This window comes from Dasypus novemcinctus, chromosome 5 (assembly GCF_030445035.2).
Source record: "Dasypus novemcinctus isolate mDasNov1 chromosome 5, mDasNov1.1.hap2, whole genome shotgun sequence".
NCBI lineage: Eukaryota > Metazoa > Chordata > Mammalia > Cingulata > Dasypodidae > Dasypus > Dasypus novemcinctus.
The window spans coordinates 87825844-87846554 of NC_080677.1; the positions used below are offsets into that span (position 1 = coordinate 87825844).

At 36.9% G+C, this 20711-nt stretch overlaps 1 protein-coding gene across 2 annotated transcripts in view; it reads left to right on the forward strand.

Annotated features, from left to right (window-relative positions):
* Positions 1-20711, forward strand: part of ZNF277 (zinc finger protein 277) — a 134377-nt gene that overhangs the window by 53461 nt on the left and 60205 nt on the right. Inside the window, exon 2 of one of the 2 annotated variants that reach the window (XM_012526391.4) lies at positions 17767-17968. In XM_012526391.4, the coding sequence (XP_012381845.2) occupies positions 17767-17968 (202 nt within the window). The remainder of the gene's footprint in view (positions 1-17766; positions 17969-20711) is intronic. The other variant, XM_058297215.2, reaches the window with a different exon arrangement.

The window sequence follows — 20711 nt, forward strand, 5'->3', positions numbered from 1 at the left end:
CCTTTCATAGGGAAAGCTAAGCATTTTTGTTAACTTTGGTCCAATGTAAGATCAGTTCAAATGAGTCTGAATTTCTTTTTTCTTTTTTTTTTTCTTTAAAGATTTATTTGTTTATTTAATTCCCCCCCTCCCCCGGTTGTCTGTTCTCTGTGTCTATTTGCTGCGTCTTGTTTCTTTGTCCGCTTCTGTTGTCATCAGCGGCACGGGAAGTGTGGGCGGTGCCATTCCTGGGCAGGCTGCACTTTCTTTCGCGCTGGGCGGCTCTCCTTACGGGTGCACTCCTTGCGTGTGGGGCTCCCCTACGTGGGGGACACCCCTGCGTGGCGCGGCACTCCTTGCGCGCATCAGCACTGCACATGGGCCAGCTCCACACGGGTCAAGGAGGCCCGGGGTTTGAACCGCGGACCTCCCATGTGGTAGACGGACGCCCTAACCACTGAGCCAAGTCCGTTTCCCCTGAATTTCTTTTTTCAATGCCTCTAGTTGTTAGTTTATTTCTGGAAAGTAAAAGGTACCTCATGCCAATTTGCTATGAAGTTGTTTAACCTTCCCGTAAGTCAGATTGATGCCTCTCATTGAGGGATAGCCCTTCACCTAGTGACCAGTGACAATGACAGTGTATGAGAAAGCGAAAAAATGGGAAGAAATAAAAGTTACCCTTCAGGGAAGAAAGCTCATTTCAGATTCATGGGGAAAGTACTCCACATGCATATGTGTACACCTACATATATATGCACATATAAATAAAGCTTATTGGCTTAAGTATTTGGAAATTTGCTTTTTAAGTTAAAAACTATAGGGTTAATTGGTTTTGTTTTGTTTTTTAATTAATTTGAATGAGACTTTCCATTAAGTAAAGAACAGTCTTCCTCTGGAGCTTGGAATACCTAATACTATTGTCTATATTTTCCTTAACAGTTTCTAACATGCATCTTTTTTATTTCTCTGTTCTTCTTGTACAGGGCTTTATTTTACATAGGATCATTAGACAAACACTAGAAAGTTTGAATGATGTTATAATGCAAGAAGTGCACGATTTAGTTTGTAGATCATTTTTTGATATTTATATTTTTTGCATGTACAAAATTAAAGTACACAGTAGAAAGATATTTCTGGAATCATGTTAACTACCCTCAGGTCAAAGTTAAGACCTACCAAAACCTTAGTACTGTTTGGTTTATACATATAATCCTTCCTTGGCTTACTTATTTTTTTAGGTAATTGCTGTTTATCTGTTTTATGTGGTTTATATAACCATCTGGTTAGGTTTCATTGGTTGCCACTTACCTTTAAATAAAGTCACTTGAATATTTTGTTTTAATCTAGAATTCTTGAGCAGTTTCTTCACCTTCAAAACTCTTTGCCGTTCTTTGATATCAGTATTTTTTTCCATGATTCAATATCCCAGATTTTACTGACTGGGAATATTGAGTGATACTTCATCATCTTTCTTCATTTAGTATTTGTATCTTGCTATATGGCTTTTTTTTTTTTATTCATTCCAGTAAATTTGGTTAATAAAGCATGTTTTGGTAAAACAAATATGCAGAATAAAATTGCACTGCATTGGGGAGGGGCAAAGTATCTTACTGACTTTGTTGTAGCTTGATGCAGAAACAGTTGATAGTCATAATGGATATTGACAAATACATTTGATAAATAATGGTTATTGATGTATACAGGAAGAATTACTATATACACTTCACTAGGGAGGCAACATGGCACAGCAGCAGTAAGTTTTTGGGCCATAGTTTTCTTGTCTCTAAACTGGGGTTTGAGCCTAAGGTCAAAGCTGTAATATACTGCTTTTTAGTATCTGGTTTACCCTGATTCCCTAGTCCCAGCTTCTTTTATCAAGGGCATTTCAAAGCTGAGTTGTATTATCAAATTGGGCCAGTAGATGCTTTCCTCTGACCCAATGTATTCTACCCTAAAAATAATTTCAGTTATGTACAGGTACTTCTGCTTTAATATTATATATGCATTCTTTAAAATTTTTGCGTTCTACAAAAATCATATAGTAAATATAACAAATCTTGGGAGGGAAATATGGATAGGCAAAGATCATTCAAAACCATTGGCATTTTGTAATGAGAGCAATACCAAGGAAAAGGATAGAATGTTTAAATCTCCATTGAATTTGCATCCAGAATCATAGGCAAGTGGATTGTTCACATCCTTTTAACTCTGAAATTCAGGCTTCCTCTTTCAGAATATAGGTCTTTGAGGGCCTATGGAAGACAAATTTCATCAAAATTAAATATGAGACCCAGGATATTAATTTCTATCAATCAGGTGTTTTTTTAAATAAAGGGAGAAATGCCTTTGCAGTTTCTGCATTCTCATCTTCAACTGATAGCTTAACGCGTTGGAAAGTGTAGCAGTTCTTAAAGCCTCTACTTACTGTAAGTACTAGATAAGGAAGTACTTACCTAGAATTTCCCAGGGTTTCGTTAAAGAGTCGCTAATGCTTTCTTTTAATAATGAGAAAGCTTGTCTCTGATTTGCTTCAAACTATTGTGATATATGCCTATGAATCAATACAATCAATACAACTTCTAGGTTGTATCCATTACAAAATATTCCTTTTTCTGAAACCTGTCAAAAGGGTTATGTCTTTCCCAAAACCAGATACCATTTTTATCCTCTTTCCCCTCAAAATGGTTACCTTTTTGTATTTAACACTGAATTATAAAATCATAGTATTGATCCTATCAGGTTTTCCTTAGAACAGTGGTTTGTAGCTTTATGTAAAAAATGTCCCAGCTACTGTAGGGTAATTAAATTAGAATCTCTGAAGTGGGTCCTGAACATACGCATATTTTCAAAACGCCCCAATTGATTTTAGGGTTGAGAATCACTGCACAAGAATAAAGAATAGCTAATTATTAATAAGTGTATCATTTTTAGTAAAGGTCACATTTAGACATTCCAGTGAAGTCAGTGCTAGTCAGATTAGCCAGCAGCAAAATTCAGTGTTTGCTATTGCATGATAATGTGCAACATGTGCCATTTGTCTTAACTGTCTTCTAGTTGTTTTTTTAGAGGTATGAGATCTATATCATTTTTTTAACTCATCTTGTAATTGTGATCTAAAACCCAGGAAACATTATACTGTATCTGAAATTGTGGGACTAAAATCTGTTATACTTTGTTTTATTTTCCATAATCATTTTAGTTTCTCATCCTTGTATTAAAAGTCAAGTCATTTTTCCGATGTGGTCACATTTGTAGATTATGTAACATCGTGGAGCTAGGATTTATGATACTAAACTGAGATACAAGAGATTGCCAGTAAACAAATAAATTGAAGAATAATGCTTTTTTAAATGTCCTGAAAACGTGTCTGAAACTCAAGTGTTTTAGAGAAGGTTTGAAAGACTACTCATAACTTTGTCTTTATAAAAGCAACTCAGATCCTAGCAGGTCCAAGTAACTTGAAGGAAAAGGATTTGTTAAATGCCTCAAAGTAAGGTCAAACCACATGCCCTAGCAGGCTGTATATGACTGGAGCTGTAGGAAATGAATCCAGTGCTTCAGTATCTTATTTTTTGGAAATACACTATCTTAAAATTGCACATTGTTGTTTTCTCTCCTGTGGTGCTTCTTACATTCTACGTTGTCTTAGGTTTATCTGTGAACATGACCAGCATCCCTGATGGAAAAGATATGAGCTCCTTAAGGGTAGGGTCTCTAATTTTTCTTCAGTTGTTCCTCAGTATCTAGAATAGCCTTTTGCCTGAAAGAAGGCTGGTTGGGAGAAATACTTTGCAGGAAAACACGTTTATAAAATAGGGGTCATAAAATGATTATCAGACTTTTGCCTAATTTTAGGCAAATCTCTTTCATGCATCAGGACTAAGGGACAATTTGTTAATATTTTCATTCTCAAATCTTTTAGAATCTTGTTATTGCAGAGTAGTTCTAATGCCAAGAGTTAATAAGGCAGTCTTCTAGTATTTAAACAATTAGAATTCTTAGCATGGAAATCCCAGCTGACTTAGTGCTGAAAATCTAGTAAATAGTATCATAGCCATGTTCTACCATATTAATAATAACTTTCTTTTAAGTGGTTAGACTAAATTAATATTTGGTAACTTTAATATCTCAGCAACAGATCAAAATCACTTGGCACAAATATGCTTAATTTAGAATTTGTTGTGGTGGTTGCTGTTTAAGATGGCAGAATTGCTCTTCAAAAGAGCAAAAAATATATTTGATGACTTTTCTCTAACTGAAAAATCCATTCAACATAGATGCTTATTTGAAGTTACCAGTAGACTTTATTCTAAATTATTTCTATGTTACGGACATAAACCATAGAGACAAGTGCGTTTGCACAGTTGCCAACAGAACAGAGTACTTTCTTAGTAGAAGGACAAAAACTAATTTTTAAAAAACTAATTGATATCTAATATGTACGAGTTTGAGGAGTTCAAATGTTCTAAAATAAGAATGAAAATTAGTGGTTTTGGGAAGCAGATTTGGCTCATCTGATGGAGTGTCCTCCTACCATATGAGAGGTCCAGGGTTCAAACCCAGGGCATCCTGACCTGTGTGGTGAAGCTGGCCCATGCACAGTGCTAAAGCGCAAGGTTTGCCATGCCATAGAGGGGTGTCCCCTGTGTAGGGGAGCCCCATTCACAAGGAGTACACCCCGTATGGAGAGCTGTCCCGCGCGAATAAAGGGCAGCCTGCCCAGGAGTGGTACCGCCAACACGGAGAGCTAACGCAGCAAGATGATGCAACAAAAAAAAGAGACACAGATTCCCGGTACTGCTGACAAGAATACAAGCAGACACAGAAGAACACACAGCAAATAGACACTGAGAGCCGACAACTGGGGGTCGGGGGGAAGGGGAGAGAAATAAATAAAAAATAAATCTTAAAAAAAAAAATTCGTGGTTTTGTGGTACTTTTGAAAATCACTGTTTATTAATGTGTTTTTCTATACCTAAAAAAAGATCATTCTTTACCTGTACCATAAAAAATCTATTGTACTGAAAATTATTCAAATCATGAATTAAGACATCAAATACTTGAAAATAGAATAATGCCCTAAAGTAAAAAGATTGCATAGCTATTTAATTTTTTAAGTAGAGATATATTAGATATATTGGAACTCAGTTATGATTCCATCAAAAACACAAATTAAACTTAAAGGGATTATCAGATAAGTAATTTACAATTTTCTAGTTGCCAACCCATTTTATTAGAATATTTTCTAGACTACTAATTTCAAAATAATTAACTGTCAAATCAAATCAATTAAATTAGGTTAAACCCAACCTCTGTGGTTGCACCATGAAATTATCACTGGATACCACTTATTTAGAAAGCATAAGGCAGGCCAATAACCAATCATATCTTTCTGAGTTAGAATTTACTCAACATTCAACAATCTACTGTGTTTCCCCATTCCTGCCAAAAAAGACTTTTGGTCTTTTGTTATGTTGGCCCTCCTGTGAGGATCACCAGCATTGTTTGCAATAGGTTATTCTGGTTAATTAAATTTACGGTTAACTGAGGTTAAAATTTTAATGCTGTTTTTGTTGTTTTTTATATCCAGCTTTACTTTTGAAAAATCATTCTACCGTTATATTCCCAAAACCCTCATGTCTGCCCTCCTGACTACCTCTGCCCTCTACTGGTACCCTTAGCGGGCAACTCCATATTATACTTCAGAGAATAAATAGATATACTCATACTTGAATTCCACTTAAAGCCCAAACCTTAATTCTCACCCTCTCCAAGAACTTGCACTAGTTTTCCTTTTTAATGCTCTAAAGAATGTTTGATAGTGTTGAGTAGGAGTAGTATAGGAATTAAGTATTTTTGATATGAAAGATTATTTAAAATAATCATATAACGTAGAGTATGGTCCTTAATTCTTTAATATGTCATCTCCTTAGATTCTAAATAACTTATCATTATTAAATATTAGAGCTAAAGAAAGTATTTTTAGAGAACAGAATCCACTAACCTTCAATGTTTTAAAGCATATTTTTTTGCAGTCAGAATCTTGTCTGAAGTGTGAGGAATTTAAATTCACAAATAAATCAATCCTTTATCATATTAATAAGTAGAGATTTGTTTTTGTCCATTTCCTTTTTCTTCCTAGGATTTATTTCGCTCTAAAACGTCATGAGCTTACAATATTTCAAGGAGCTGCTGCTCCCACATTATTGTTACTACTGTATAATCAAAGTAGATACCACTGGTTCCTCATGAATTAAGATAAGAAGATATAATGTATAAACCAGGAACATGGAATGTGTAGCCAAAAAATGAAATCTGCGTACTTCAGTTGTGTGCTTTTGCATAAAGGTTACCTGATAAAAGAAACTTAATAGTAACATTGTCACCATTACATAGTTTTCTTGGTTTTTTAATAAAATTTTATTGAAGTTTATGTGAATATACATAAACAGTAAGTGTACAGTAAAATTTGTGAACTTACAAAGCAAGCATGCATATTATCATACTGAGCTCCCATACATCACCCCACCACCAACATCTTGCATTGATGTGAAACATTTGTTACACACTATGAAAGAGCATCATCAAAATATTACTACTAATTATAGCCCATATCTTTTATATTTGGTGTATTTCCCCCCAATGCACCCAATTATTAACACCCTCTATTAGTATTATATATTTGTTATCATTCATGAGAAAACATTCTCATATTGTCCTGTTTTTTTGTTTGTTTGTTTTTTCTCTTTATTTCTTTAATGTTACATTCAAAAAATATGAGGTCCTCATATATCCCCCACCGCCCCACCCCATTCCTCCGCCCATAAAAACAACCTATTGTCCTGTTAACCACAGTCCATCACCCACCACCAGGTTCCCTGTGTTATACAGTACAGTCTATTCAAAGTGTATATTCAGTCGCTCTCATGTTCATCACAGAGTTATGTTGTCATCACCTCAATTTTATAACGTTTTCATTACTCCAAAAGGAATAATCCCATACCCCCTTATGTCCTGCTATTGTTGTCCCTTAGAACTGAAATAATAATCATCTTGCCATTGATGTCAAATATTACAATATTACTGTTAACTATATTCATAAGTTACATTAGTTGTACTTTTCCCATGTATCACCATATTCTTGGCATTTACCATTACATACTTTTGAAAGTAAGAAACATAGCACAAAAGGAGGTAGCAGTTAATAAATTTAATTGTGCAGTGCTTTGCTAGTATAATAAGGAAATGGAGCTTGATCCATATGATTTTATTATCGATGAAGTCCACCCATAATATGGATGGGAAGTCAAGCCATTTCTACAAAGTTCACCTTTAATCTTCTCTATAGTTTGCTTCTGAACTCCATGTTTTAGTTGCTCATTTAGAGTTTTGTAGATGAATTGATCTCTACAGATAAGCAACTTCCCTGCCCATTCTAGAGAAATTTAATGGGGCTGGACAGTACTTTAGGGATGTGTGAGAAAGCAATTTCTGGGGATTTCTAGAAAGGTTGAATATGTTGATGGCTTTAATATTACAGGAGGATGATTGCAAAATATTCTCTTTTAGTCACTTGCCTTCCTGACTCATCTTTGCTGTTGCGTATACTTTCATATAAACTGGAGAAACCTGCTTGAGGTAGAAAACTATAGATGGTAGAAGATGCTATAGAAGTTAACACCTAAAACATACCTTTTCTTTATAAAATGGGGAAAGTAAAAAAGGAAAATCTTTGAGGAGCAAGAGAATTGTTAATCCTGATCCTATGTGAAAAATATGCTGCCTTTTCTCAAATAAAGATTTACTCTAGACAAGCAGAATTACCAATCTGTCCCTTTTAAAGAAGGAGCTCTTTAGAATGCATATCCCCATAGATAAAGAACCACTCATATCATGCCTGTTTTCAAATAATAAATTACTGTGTTTATATAAAAAATGATATTTTACTTCCAAAAACAGTAGTCTAAAGGGTTAAGTTTAATGGTGGAGATTACAGGCACTGTAATAATCAGATTGTTTGAAAAAAAAATTTTTAATCTTTTGCCAAGGGGTTTTATAGGTAGTTTTCATATTATACCTGTAGTGATTTGAGATTATTTATAAATTCCAAAATGAGAGATTATGTTTGTAAACTGGTCTGTTCCTCTGGGTGTAATAACCCTTTGATTGTATTAGAGTCACCTGAGACATCTGATTATATTATGTTAAGATTAGGGCTTTGATTCAACTATGTCATTAGAGTGCAACTCAGCATTTAGTCCCAGCCCCCTTGGTGGGCTGATAAAACAGACTCTCACATGGAAGTAGACACACAGGGGAATGCAGAAAAAGACACAGCAGAGGAGAGAACTTAGTTTTATGCTGGAGCCACGGGAAGAGAGGTGAGCCTGACAGTTTACAGCTGCACTTGTAAAGAGAACAGAGCAGCTGGGTCCTGAAAGAAACGAGCCCCAGAAGAGAGATGAGCCCTATGCCAGCCTCCAGCTGAGAGCAGAAGAAGCTGGGCCCACCAAACCTTCAGAGGAAAGAAGGCTGAACTCTCTTGCATCAACATATAGCAACAGAGTTTAGATGAGAAAGTACCTTTTATGGTATACCTTGAGTTGGACTCTAGGCCTTGTAACTGTAAGCTTTTACCCTAAATAAATACCCTTTATAAAAGCCAACAAATTTCTGATACTTTGCATCAGCACCCTTTTGGCTGACTAATAAAATACCCTGCATAATTATTGCCTATTCTGTCTTCAGGCTGTCTCCTGCTCTGGCTACAATGTGAAATAATTTAAACCCTTTTCCAGAATGGTGATTATAATTTAGTTAATTGCCTGAAATCCCAACTTGAGGACACTATCCACACATACATCCTGAATCAAAATGTCAGACCTAATTATAGAAAAATATTGTGTAAGAGACATGATGTGTGGTTGTTAAACTTTTGGGGGTTTAAAATCCTTTAAAAATCTACTAAGTCAGAAAGCCTTCATCCCAGAAAAATACACATACACATAATTCTGAATAACATTTCAGGGTGTTCATTGAACACCAGAGTCTCAATCAACTAGGTGCTTGTGGACCTAGGTTAAGAACTTCTGCACTACCTAGAGCTATGCTATCCAACCAATAGCTACAAGCCACATGTTGCTATTTAAACTTAAATTAAATTAAAATTTTGTTCTCCAGTCTCACTAGACACATTTTGAGTGCTCAATAGCTACATATGGCTAAAGACTCCCATATTAGAGCAGATATAGAAAATTTCCATCATCACAGAAAATTTTATTGGCAACACTGGGATAGATGGTTCTGAAATATTCTATTTAAGAGTCTTATATATATTTGTGTATATGTGTTTTGTGTAGAGCTGTATTATTTGACAACCATTTAATGTATGTTGCATGAAAGGGCGCAGAATACAAGTCTGTTGCTGAAACATAATTATAACTAAAAGTAAGACAGCTAGCTGACCTCAGCTGTGCCTTTAGGACTACTCTTCAATCATTTGATTTTTATCTTGTTGCATCTCATTTCATTCTCCATAGTAGTTCTAAATCTCCACATTTTCCCTTAAATTTTTTGTCTTCATTATCAGTGGAGACTTTACCTCATACTGGTGCAAAAACTGAGACCATTAAGATAAATTCATCAACGTCCCTTATCTCTGTATCAGAAATCTCAGTGTGTTTTTTCCTTTCTCTCTTCTTTTATTATAATGTGGTACAGAAATACCAAGTTGATAAGGGAATGCAAAAGCCTTTGAATTTTGTGTAATCCAGACTAAAATGTATTATAAATAGATAGTTGGCAAATGAACATATTCCTTCCTGGAAGTCTGGACTCCATTCTCATGTGATTCTGATTCTTTAGGCCTGTTTTGGAACCCTGAAATGTATAGCTGAATTAATCCACAGACATTTCCAATACAAGCAGCACAGATGATGCCCACCTTTCTCCAGTCTCAAACTTAAATCCATAGTCATTATTATCAGTAATAATATTAATATGCACTCATTTTATTGAGAACTTACTGTGTCAGGCTCAGTGCCATGTGCTTCACATTAATTTCTTAATCTAACCCTTAGAACAACTCCCTTAAGTGGATATGATGATTAATTCATTTTAGGTTGTATTGTCTAAGTGGTGGTTAATAGGAATTAATGGGGCCAAGATTCCTCCAACCTTGACTTCAGAGTCACTTGATTCTTCTTTCCTCCTCTCCTTTTCCATGCATTTGATTTCCAGATCTTAGAAAATCTTCCTACTATTCATATAGGTGATTGTTACAGCCACAGAACTGCTCTCTTGGCTTTCTAACTATCTTTTGTATTTGCAATTCTCTATATTGTTTCAGGAAGGTCACTTTTGAGCAGAGCCTTGATCACTTTACTTTCCTGATCATAAACCTTCGGCATGTACCCACACTTCAAGTGTAAACCTCTGGCCTAGAATTAAGGCTCACCAGCCTGTGATCCACCTACCTTTACAGCCTTTTCTTACTTTTACTCTAGCACTAATTGGTCTATTTGATATTGTCAAAGTATTTTTTAAATTATCCATATTCACTTGCTAGAATTCTGTACAATTTCAAAGTCTTCATCTTCCACGAAGACTTTCCTTCCTTTCTCCTGACTTAAGTTCTTTCTTTCCTCCCCTATAGCCCATAGTTTATATGATCAACTTGGCATATATTGACTTGTATTATAATATTTGTGCTCTGTCTCATGTATTTCTCTGGACTAAAACTTTTTCAGGATAGGGACCTTCAATATTAATCAGTTTTGTATTTCTGATAGTACTTAGCATAATCTTTCTACATAATAGGTATTCAATTTAAAAGTTGTAAAGTTAGTCAAAATTGCATATCTTAAAAGTCAGGACTTAGACGGTGACCAGATAAAATTGTGCTTGCTTCTTTCTCTGTTTACTTATTTATTTATTTCTCTCTCCCCTCCCACCTCATTGTTTGTGCTCGCTGTCTGCTCTGTCTATTCATTGTCTTCCTTTTTTTTTAAGAGGCACATAACAGTGCACATGTGGGAGGGATGCACCCAGTCACTTGAGCCACCTCTGCTCCCTGCTTGTTGTGTCTCTCATTATGTTTCTTTGTTGCATCATCTTGTTACATCAGCCTGTCACACCAGCTTGCTGTCTTGCTCATCTTCTTTAGAAGGCATCGGGAACTGAACCCTGGAGTTCCTGTGTGGTAGGCAGGTGCCCAACTGCTTGAGCCACATCTGTTTCCCTTCTTTCTCTTTTAATCTTGTCTGTCACCATCACATTGAAGAACTAACTCATCAGATAACATGGGCTCTAATAAGATGATTTCATTATTACAGCAAACTTTGGATAAAGAGAAAATCTGTTCAGAATCTCCAATTGTTTCTCTTTTTGCATATTTTCTTTCAAACCTTGTATTTGTATGTGAGTATATGTACGTATACATTTGTTTATTGCGTGTGTTGCAGATATTGTGTGCAGTTCATTGTAGATCTTTTCAGTTAATTTCAAACTTTTTTTGATATTTCTCCATGGTCCTCACAATTGTCATTCAGTAAATACATAATTTTCTATAGCACAAATGTACCATACTTTATAGAATTGATTTCAAATTGCATGACATCTGTGTTGCTTCAGTTTGCTTTATAAGTAGTGTATTAAATTAACTCCTTAGATTTTCAAGCATGGGTTTGTTAGCTTTAAGGGTATGAAATGCTTGTGAACCTGTTTTTGTGCCAAAAGAAAGTGGCAAAACTGCCATGTATGCATGAAGGTGCTAATCCAGCACAGCCTCACTAGCTCCCTCAGCATGGCATTGAGGGCGTGGTTTATTTAAATTCATCTCCATACATTCTCCCACTCTTAGGAGGAATGTGCAGTAAATTAATCTTTTAAAGGATTGGTCTCAATAATTTATTAAACAAATTGTTAGCATAGGAGTAGTTTAGAAATGGCCCTATATTCTGCCTCTGAGCTTTGAAGATAATTTCTATTGATTGGCAAAATAAACTAGACCCATTTTCCAAATGCATCCGCAGGGGACAGTCACTTAGAAATTGAAGAGCTGGCTTGCTTAGGAAGTAGAAGACCATTTTTTTAGTACAAGAGAGAAGTACCCTCAAAAATTTGAAAATAAGGTTACATAAATTTTTAGAATATAATCAACACATGAAATTCACGAGCCATTGGAGTCCTATCAAAGGTTAAAATGTCTTGTCAGTTTTAGAGAGCAAACCAGTCACTTAACTATGACTGCAAGAAGAAATCTTTTCTCCTATGACTGAAATACCCATCTAAGATTATGATAGAATGCAGGATAGCAATAATGAATGAAACATCAACAATACTAGATCGACAACATACATAAATTTGATGTACATTAGGAATTAAAGTTTTATTGCATTGCATTTCTAATTATACTTATCTTATTACAAAAATATTTCTCCTACAACCGATCTATATGGTCCAAACCAAAATGTCAAAACCAAAACATAGGCTATTGTAGTAGTAACTTCTTAATACTTGTTCTTAATAATCAAAGTATTATTTAAGCATTAATAAAAACTATATTTAGGTACTGGTAGTGTCTGTATGCTGTTTTTATTGGCTTAACAGTAGATAACCTTTTAATAACAAATTACTCTTGGGAAGCAGATGTGTCTCAATGGTCGAGTGCCTGCCTCCCACATATGAGGCCCCAGTACATCCTTAAAAAAAAAACGTTTTTAACATTTAGCAGTTTAACTTGGTAAATAATATTCTAGCCATACTCTGAAATATTTTACATATGCTTTTAACTTGGGCCATGACCAGACAGTCTATTCTCATTTTTATAATGAGACTTCTATAAAAATGGCACGAACACTGAATTAGTGAATACTGAACTATTGCTCCTAGAGGAAATACAGGTTTAGGTTCCTCAGGGAACATTTGTGTCAACCAATCATTATATAACCGTGTTTTATATGTATTCTGTATAAAGATACCTTAATATATATTGCTGATTGATTAAACATTGACCACAAAGCCAACAGCACTTTTTAACTCATGCCTGAATGAAGCTTATCTAACACACATATTTTCCCCATAAGGCACATCACAGCCTTCTTGCACTTAGGAACACTAGGCTGCATGTCAGCACTATACTTGGGGGCCATTTTGAACAGCAAAATCACCAGCAAAAACCACCAGGAAAATGTGAAAAATGTGCCACTAAATGTACAGTGAAATGAACACTTGTTTACAGTATGAGAACTGAAACAAGAACGCAGAGTGTTGCATTGTTTAACATCAACTGGGAATATGTGCATTGGCCAACTCAAAATTTTATTGCTCCACCCATGTCCATGAATGTGGGGGTTGCAAATAAATTTTATCAAGTAGGCAAATTAGCAAATATGGAATCATGAATAATGAGGATTACTATGAATTACTTTTGTGGATTAGTACCATGAGTGAGTGGGTCTGTAGGTAAAACCTTGCTACTCTAAGTGTGGCTCATGGGTGGGCAGATTGGCATCAACCGGGAACTCAGATATACCGAATTTCAAGTCTCCACCCAGACATACTTTGTTAGTTCATGTCCTCTAAGAAGCATATGTTAAGGTGGGATTTGGCATGTAAGAGGTTTATTCAGTGAATACATCAGAGGAGGAAAAACTGAGAGGTGATGATGTAGGTAGAGGAGAGCGGGAAGACAGAGGAGGGGGTTGAGCAGAATCTTGAGTGCAGCACGGTTCTAAGCAGATTTCTGCAAAGCCAGTGAGGAGTCCTCATTCCAAAGTCAACTGTCAGAGAAGTACCTCTTGCAGGAACTTGTCTGTCTTAGTATTTCTCCTGCATTCAGTCATTGGCTCAGAGCAGCCTGTGGGCAGCTTGGTCTCTGTGCAATTGGGATTTCAGCACACAGAACCTGAGGCCATCTGTCAATTATATGCATAACAGCATGAGATTTGACTGGCGCATTTCCATGGCTGCCATGCCTACTGAATCAGACTCTGCATTTTAGCAAAATCTCCGGGTGATTCATGTACACATTAAACTTTGAGAACTACTGTCCTAGAAGAACAATTTGATACTTTGGGGATATTGCCCAGAGTGAATAAAACTTTTTCAGGATCTCCTAAAAAACTCAGCGTCCTTGAGATAGTATTTTTATGGGTCTTTTTTTTTTTTTTAGCAAATTTTTAATTGTCTTTTTTTTTTTTAAAGATACATAGATCACATAAAATGTTACGTTAAAAAATATAAAAGGTTCCCATATACCTCACTCTGGACCACCCCCACTCCTCCCACATCAGCAGTCTTTTTCATCAGTGTGGCACATTCATTGCATTTGGTGAATACGTTTTGGAGCACTGCTACACCACATGCATTATAGTTTACATTGTAGTTTACAACTCTCCTCCAGTCCATTCAATGGGTTATGGTAGGATATATAATGTCCTGCATCTGTCCCTGCAATATCACTCAGGACAACTCCAAGTCCCGAAAATGCCCCTGTATCACACCTCTTCTTCCCTCTTCCTGCCCTCAGCAACTCCCGTGGCCACTGTCTCCACGTTAATGATACAATTTCTTCCATTGCTAGAGTTACAATAGTTCTGCAGTAGAATACCAGTAAGTTCACTCTAATCCATATTTTATTCCTCCATCCTGTGGACCCTGGGATGGTGATGTCCACATTCAGATCTATCCCATCCAATGTTTATCATCCTCTTTTGGAGTGGTGTAACTTACTTTGCTTTCCAAATGTCCCTTTTTCCTTGTTTACTGGAGAAGAAAAGAACAGCATAAATGCTGTGGACATGAAGAGTAAAACTCCTAAATTTAACATTTTTATTATACTTAATGTTTATTGTTATGTTGGAATTCTATGTAATCTTTACATTATTATTTATTAATTACCAGTGGGCCTGTTATACCAAGGCCTACCGAACTAAAGCTCTGACTATAAGTATACTTGGACAACCCTCAATCCTGGGCAAAGAAAGTTCCCCCAAAAAACAACTGGTGTTTCCTGAAATGGATTTCCCTAGGAATTGAGTTAAAGGTAGAACTCTAGTTGTAAGTACCTCTGGTTCATCATTCTTCCATTTCTTCATTCAGTAAATATCAAATACCATTTATGTTCCTGGCAGAATACATAAAAGTTCACAGTGACTTATAAATATATAAATATTCAAAATGGCATGGAACATACATATTGAAGAAACATCAAGGAAGAAAATGCAACTCAGAGAAAGATAGCAGTGATTGAGTTTAGGCTCCCAAGAAAACTTGGGAAATTATTTAACTTTTCTAAGTCTCAATTCTCCCTTATAGCAGATGGGGTTATAATAGTACTACTAAATAAGATAATATTAATTGAAAACGTTCCCTAAGGCACTTTGCTGGTGATTTACAAGCAGCAAGCACCAGTAAGCTTTAGTTCTTGCTGTTGATGGTAATTATTTATTCAATCTGCTTGTTTTCTGCAGTCTGCAAAATTTACAGATATCTCCATCAAAATTTTGGAGAATGCTGGAATACAGTACTTATTACCTATATGGCAGGCAATTTTTACTGTTACCTTTATTCAGAGTATGCTGCCTTTTGTTGTCATATTCTAGTGAATGTAAAATATTTTATATCATTTCATAAGTATATTACTTCATTACTTCTCTCTCTCTTTCTCCCCCACCCCTAATCCTGTTTTTCACATGCAGGTCTAAGTTCCTCAGATTTTGTAGAATTTTTTTAAGATTTGTTTTTATTTTACTTTTCTCCCCTTGTCATCGTGGTCCCCATCCCATCCCCCCTCCTCCCCTCCTCCCCCCCCCCCCCCCCCCCCCCCCCGCCGATGTCTCCTCTCTCTGTCCATCTGTTTACTGTGTTTTCTTCTGTATCCGCTTTCATTCTTGTCAGGCAGCACAATCTGTGTGTCATTTTGCTGCATCATCTTGCTGCGTCAGCTCTCCATGTATGTGGCACCACTCCTGGGTGGGCTGCACTTTTTTTGTGCAGGGTGGCTCTCCTTGCGGGGTGCACTCCTTGCGGGGGGAGGGGGTGACATCCCTGCGTGGCATGGCCCTCACACAGCAGCACTGCACACGGGCCAGCTCACCACACAGACCAGGAGGCCCTGGGTACCGAACCCTGGACCTCCCATATGGTAGGAGGACACTCCATCAGATGAGCCATATCCTCTTCCCAAATTTTGTAGAATTTCATCTATACTGAAGAATTACAGAATTCTAGAACTCCTTGATTCCATTACCTAATTTAATAAATATAATAATTGGTAACACATAGATTTTGTTAATGCTTCTAAAGTGCTTATGTGTTTTAAATATTCTCTCTTCTGTAATATATACCATTTGTTTTCACTTTCTCTAGTATTAATGATTAATTTTATGAAACAAAAATAAACAATTTGATTAGCAAACTAATCTGAGCAGAGTGTGTCCAAGTGATGTATTAGAGGTCACCTTTCGTGGATTGTCTTCCATCTCTAGCTCAGTTAGGTGACTTCCTCCATCTTTGTGCTCCCATAAACCTTGTATATTATCTGTCATCACACTTTATCCTTTTAATATATCTTTAAACAAATTGTGAGTACTTCACCCTTGACTGTAAGGACCATGTCATTCAACCTTCAAAAGTAGAGACCAGCATGCAATAGATAAGAGCTGAATTTTGTCAAGTGTGTGAGTGAATGAATTCTGTCCCTTACAGTACTTATCTAACTTTTAGGCCATGATCAGCAAGGCACCAGTGACTTATTTAATGAATAATTCAATTAAGAAGGCCTTAAAAAATAAAAATAAATAAGGTAAAAATAAGATATGAAAACAGGACAATTAATAGTAACCTAATTCAAAAGACTGTGAATAACTGTCTTTCTGAAGAAGGTTTCTCTGCCTTTTGTCAAATGTCTTAACCTAAATACCTGGTTACTAATTAGACTGCATAAGGTGACAAGTCTAGCCTTCCTCCCTAACAGACTAAGGGTGCTCAAGATGCAGCTGGCTGTACTTGGAGACCCTGAGTTTGGAGCTGTGGATCTTACCAACCTCACCTCTTGAAGATACTCTAGGCAATGTTAGGTAAAGACATAGCCCAGACAGGAAAAACATTTACCCCATATGTCTAGTAAATTAACGTTCATCTCCTTGTTTGCAAGAGCCTGAATTATGATACATCGTTGTACAATAAGCAAATGATACACATAAATCAACATCGAAAACTTCCATCTGGGCCACCCTGCACATGTGTCAATCCAGTATACAAGCATTCATCTTTGCACATGAAAAATAATCAGAAACAGAAAAGAGTTTGCAGGTGCAATAGGAAGCAAATTAAAAGGTTGGCCTGGCTTCATCTGTAGCCTCAAAATATACCATTTACTTCCCTTAGTGTGATGACTCTCAGCCATAGGTCACAACTGGGCCTTAGAACCTTAACCCAGTGTGTTGCAGCTTTCCTCCTCCAAGTACCCCAGTACTGCTGCCATTGGCCAGGGTCCAAGAAGGCTTGAACAGCTGCCCTGAGAGAGTTTTCCCCCATTCAAACTAGCAAGTGGAGTTTGAGCTGCTTTGCAGTACTCCCAGCCTCCGGGTTGCAGAAGCTGTTTAAAATGATAAAGTATCCTACTCTAACATGAGATAATGATGTTTTTTTCTTTTTGGAGATACATAAATATCTTAAGGATCCTTTTAATGCAGGAGGTGAGAAATCATCCTTCCAAAGACTGGGTTTCAGCTTTCCTTTTTTCTTTTTCACTCTCTCTCTCTTTTTTAATCTCTCTCTTAGACAGTAAGGATTGTATCCTGGAGCCGCTTTCCCTGCCAGAAAGTCCAGGTGGCACTACCACTTTAGAAGGTTGTCCATCTGTGCCTTGCATTTTCTGTGAAGAACATTTTCCTGTGGCTGAGCAAGACAAACTTCTAAAGCACATGATTATTGAACATAAGATGGTCATAGCTGATGTCAAGCTGGTTGCTGATTTCCAAAGGTAAGTTTCTTTTTGTCTGTGAAAGCTTTCAGTCTTCTCAGACTTTAAAAAAAACCTTCTTACTCTTATTTAAGCGTGTAAGTAGTGTTTGAGAATGTCACATGCTAATGCATTTTATACACATTTTGGAAACAGCAACTTCCCAAGAGCAGATAATATTCCCTTTGCCACATTTCATGAGATTGTTGACATTATTGATCTCTATCTGATTCGTGTTTTAGTTTGCTAAAGGGTGCCAATGCAAAAATACCAGAATAGGTTGACTGTTATAATAGGAATGTATTAGGTTGAAATCTTAGAATTCTGAAACTATGAAAATGTCCAAATCAGGGCTTCCTCAGAGATACTATCTCACCAAAAGTTGTCTGCCAGCTGATCCTGTACTCCTGCGACAAGGCAAAATGGTGAGCAGACTCGGCCTTCTCCTCTAGGCTCACTTTCTCCCCGAGCTCAGCTGTGAGCTCTCAGGCATATGACTTGTCTCTTCCCAGGTTATGTCTCTTCAGCTTCTGGCTGCTCCACTGATCTTAGCCTCTGAGGGTCTTTCAATGGCTTTAGGCAATCCTGGAGTCCTCTCTAACATGGCAGGGTTAAAATGGCAGCTGTCTTTCTCTCTGTATTTCTGCTTTCAGTTCTTTGTATATATAAGAGTACAATAGAGGTGCCAAAACCCACTCTGGGTCACGCCTCACTGAAGTAGCCCCATTAAAGGCCCTAAAGCAATCTAACCAAAAGTGATCTAATCAAAAGATCCCTAACTGAATCTAACCAAAAGGTCCAAGATAAAATAGGCTTACATGCACAGGAATGTATTAGCTTAAGAACATAATTTTCTGAGGTCCACAAAAGACTGAAACCAGGACAGTGTTCTCATTTTTCAGGCTATAGATATTCTCCAGTTGAGCTAATGCTTCCGGAGAGGCCAAAACGTTACAGTTGTGCAGACATTGTAATATCCCTGTGTCTAGACAATGTCCCAGGCCATGTCATTCCTCACAAGCAACTCTTCTTATATTGAGGTTGCAAAGCAGCAGACTATATTATTATTATTAACAGTGGGCTATGAAATCAGGCAGGCCTAGTTGTGTGAATGCAGGCTTGGTTATTTCCTGCCATGTGACCTATAGCAAACTACTTAACCACTCTAAGCATCAGTTTCCTCTTGTTTGAAATGTGGGTAACACTGGTTCTCATAAAGTTGTTCATGATAATATTTTAAAAGTTAAGCATAGTACCTGCAACATATTATATACCCAATAAATTATAGCAAAAATTTTAATTATATTTTGGTTTTCACAGATACATTTGAAATCTTAGTTTCCAGCACCTGTAGCTTGAATTCTCAATAGGCATTTATGCTCATCTGAAACCCTGTAATTATCAGATGTAAACTTTAACTTTTGAGAAAACTCAGTGTTCTAAATAACATAAACTTTTAGAAAGGCAGTTTATTTTTAAATTGGAATAGCCAGAATACTCACACAGATAGTATAGGCTATTCTGATCTCTAACCCTAGACCCTATCTTTTATCCCTTTCTTAACTACCTAGCACCAACATTGAATATCTGTGTGAACCTTCTATGTCATGGCCCCATATATCCACTCAGCATTTACTTTTTTAGTAGATATAGTCAGGAACATAGATGGAGAAGAGTAGGGGAGGGGGATTATATGAATGATAAATGCCACCAACTGGGGAATAAACTAATTCCTTATATACTTTCAGAGGAGGTACTCCATTTTTCCCATTCTCATGTTATTCTTTATTTTCATTATTTAAGAAAACTGTATATTTACTTCATGAAGCTAAAGATATGATTGACTCAAATTGACAAGATATATATCTAAGTAAATACAGTTGCTTTTGAATACCTTTTAATATATCCAGTCTCCTTAAGATAATACACTCCTATGATTTAGGGAAACTAAAAATTATTTTCTACAATATGAGTAGCAATTAAAGTTTGAGCTCAGAGTTAAATTGGAATATTCCCAATGTTTTATGTGACTTTTTCCTAACTTCAAAGAGGAGGGGTTTTCTTGTGTGTGTGTTTTTTTTTTAAAGATTTATTTTTATTTATTTCTATTTATTTCTCTCCCCTCCCCCTCCCATTGTCCATTCACTGTGTGTTCTTCTGTGTCTGCCTGCATTCTTGTCAGGCGGCACTGAAAATCTATGTCTCTTCATTGAATCATCTTGCTGTGTCAGCGCTCCGTGTGCGGCGCCGCTCCTGAGCAGTCTGCCCTTTTTTTTCTGCACAGGGCGCACTCCTTGCACATGGGGCACCCCTAGGGGGCGACACCCCTGCATGGCACAGCACTCTGGCACATGGCAGCACTGCACGTGGACCAGCTCACCACACAGGCCTGGAGGCCCTGGGTATCGAACCCTGGACCTCCTATATGGTAGGTGGACGCTCTATCAGTTGAGCCACATCCACTTCCCAGGAGTTATTTTTATTTATTTATTTATTTATTTTTAAGATTTATTTTTTTATTTATCCCCTCCCTCCCCTCCTGGTTGTCACAGTGTCCAGTCACTGTGTGTTCTTCTGTGACTGCTTCTATCCTTATCAGCAGCACTGGGAATCTGTGTTTCTTTTTGTTGCGTCATCTTGCTGTGTCAGCTCTCTTTGTGTGTGGCGCCATTCTTGGGCAGGCTGCACTTTCTTTCGCACTGGGCAGCTCTCCTTGTGGGAGGCACTCCTTGCACATGGGGCTCCCCTACACGAGGCACACCCC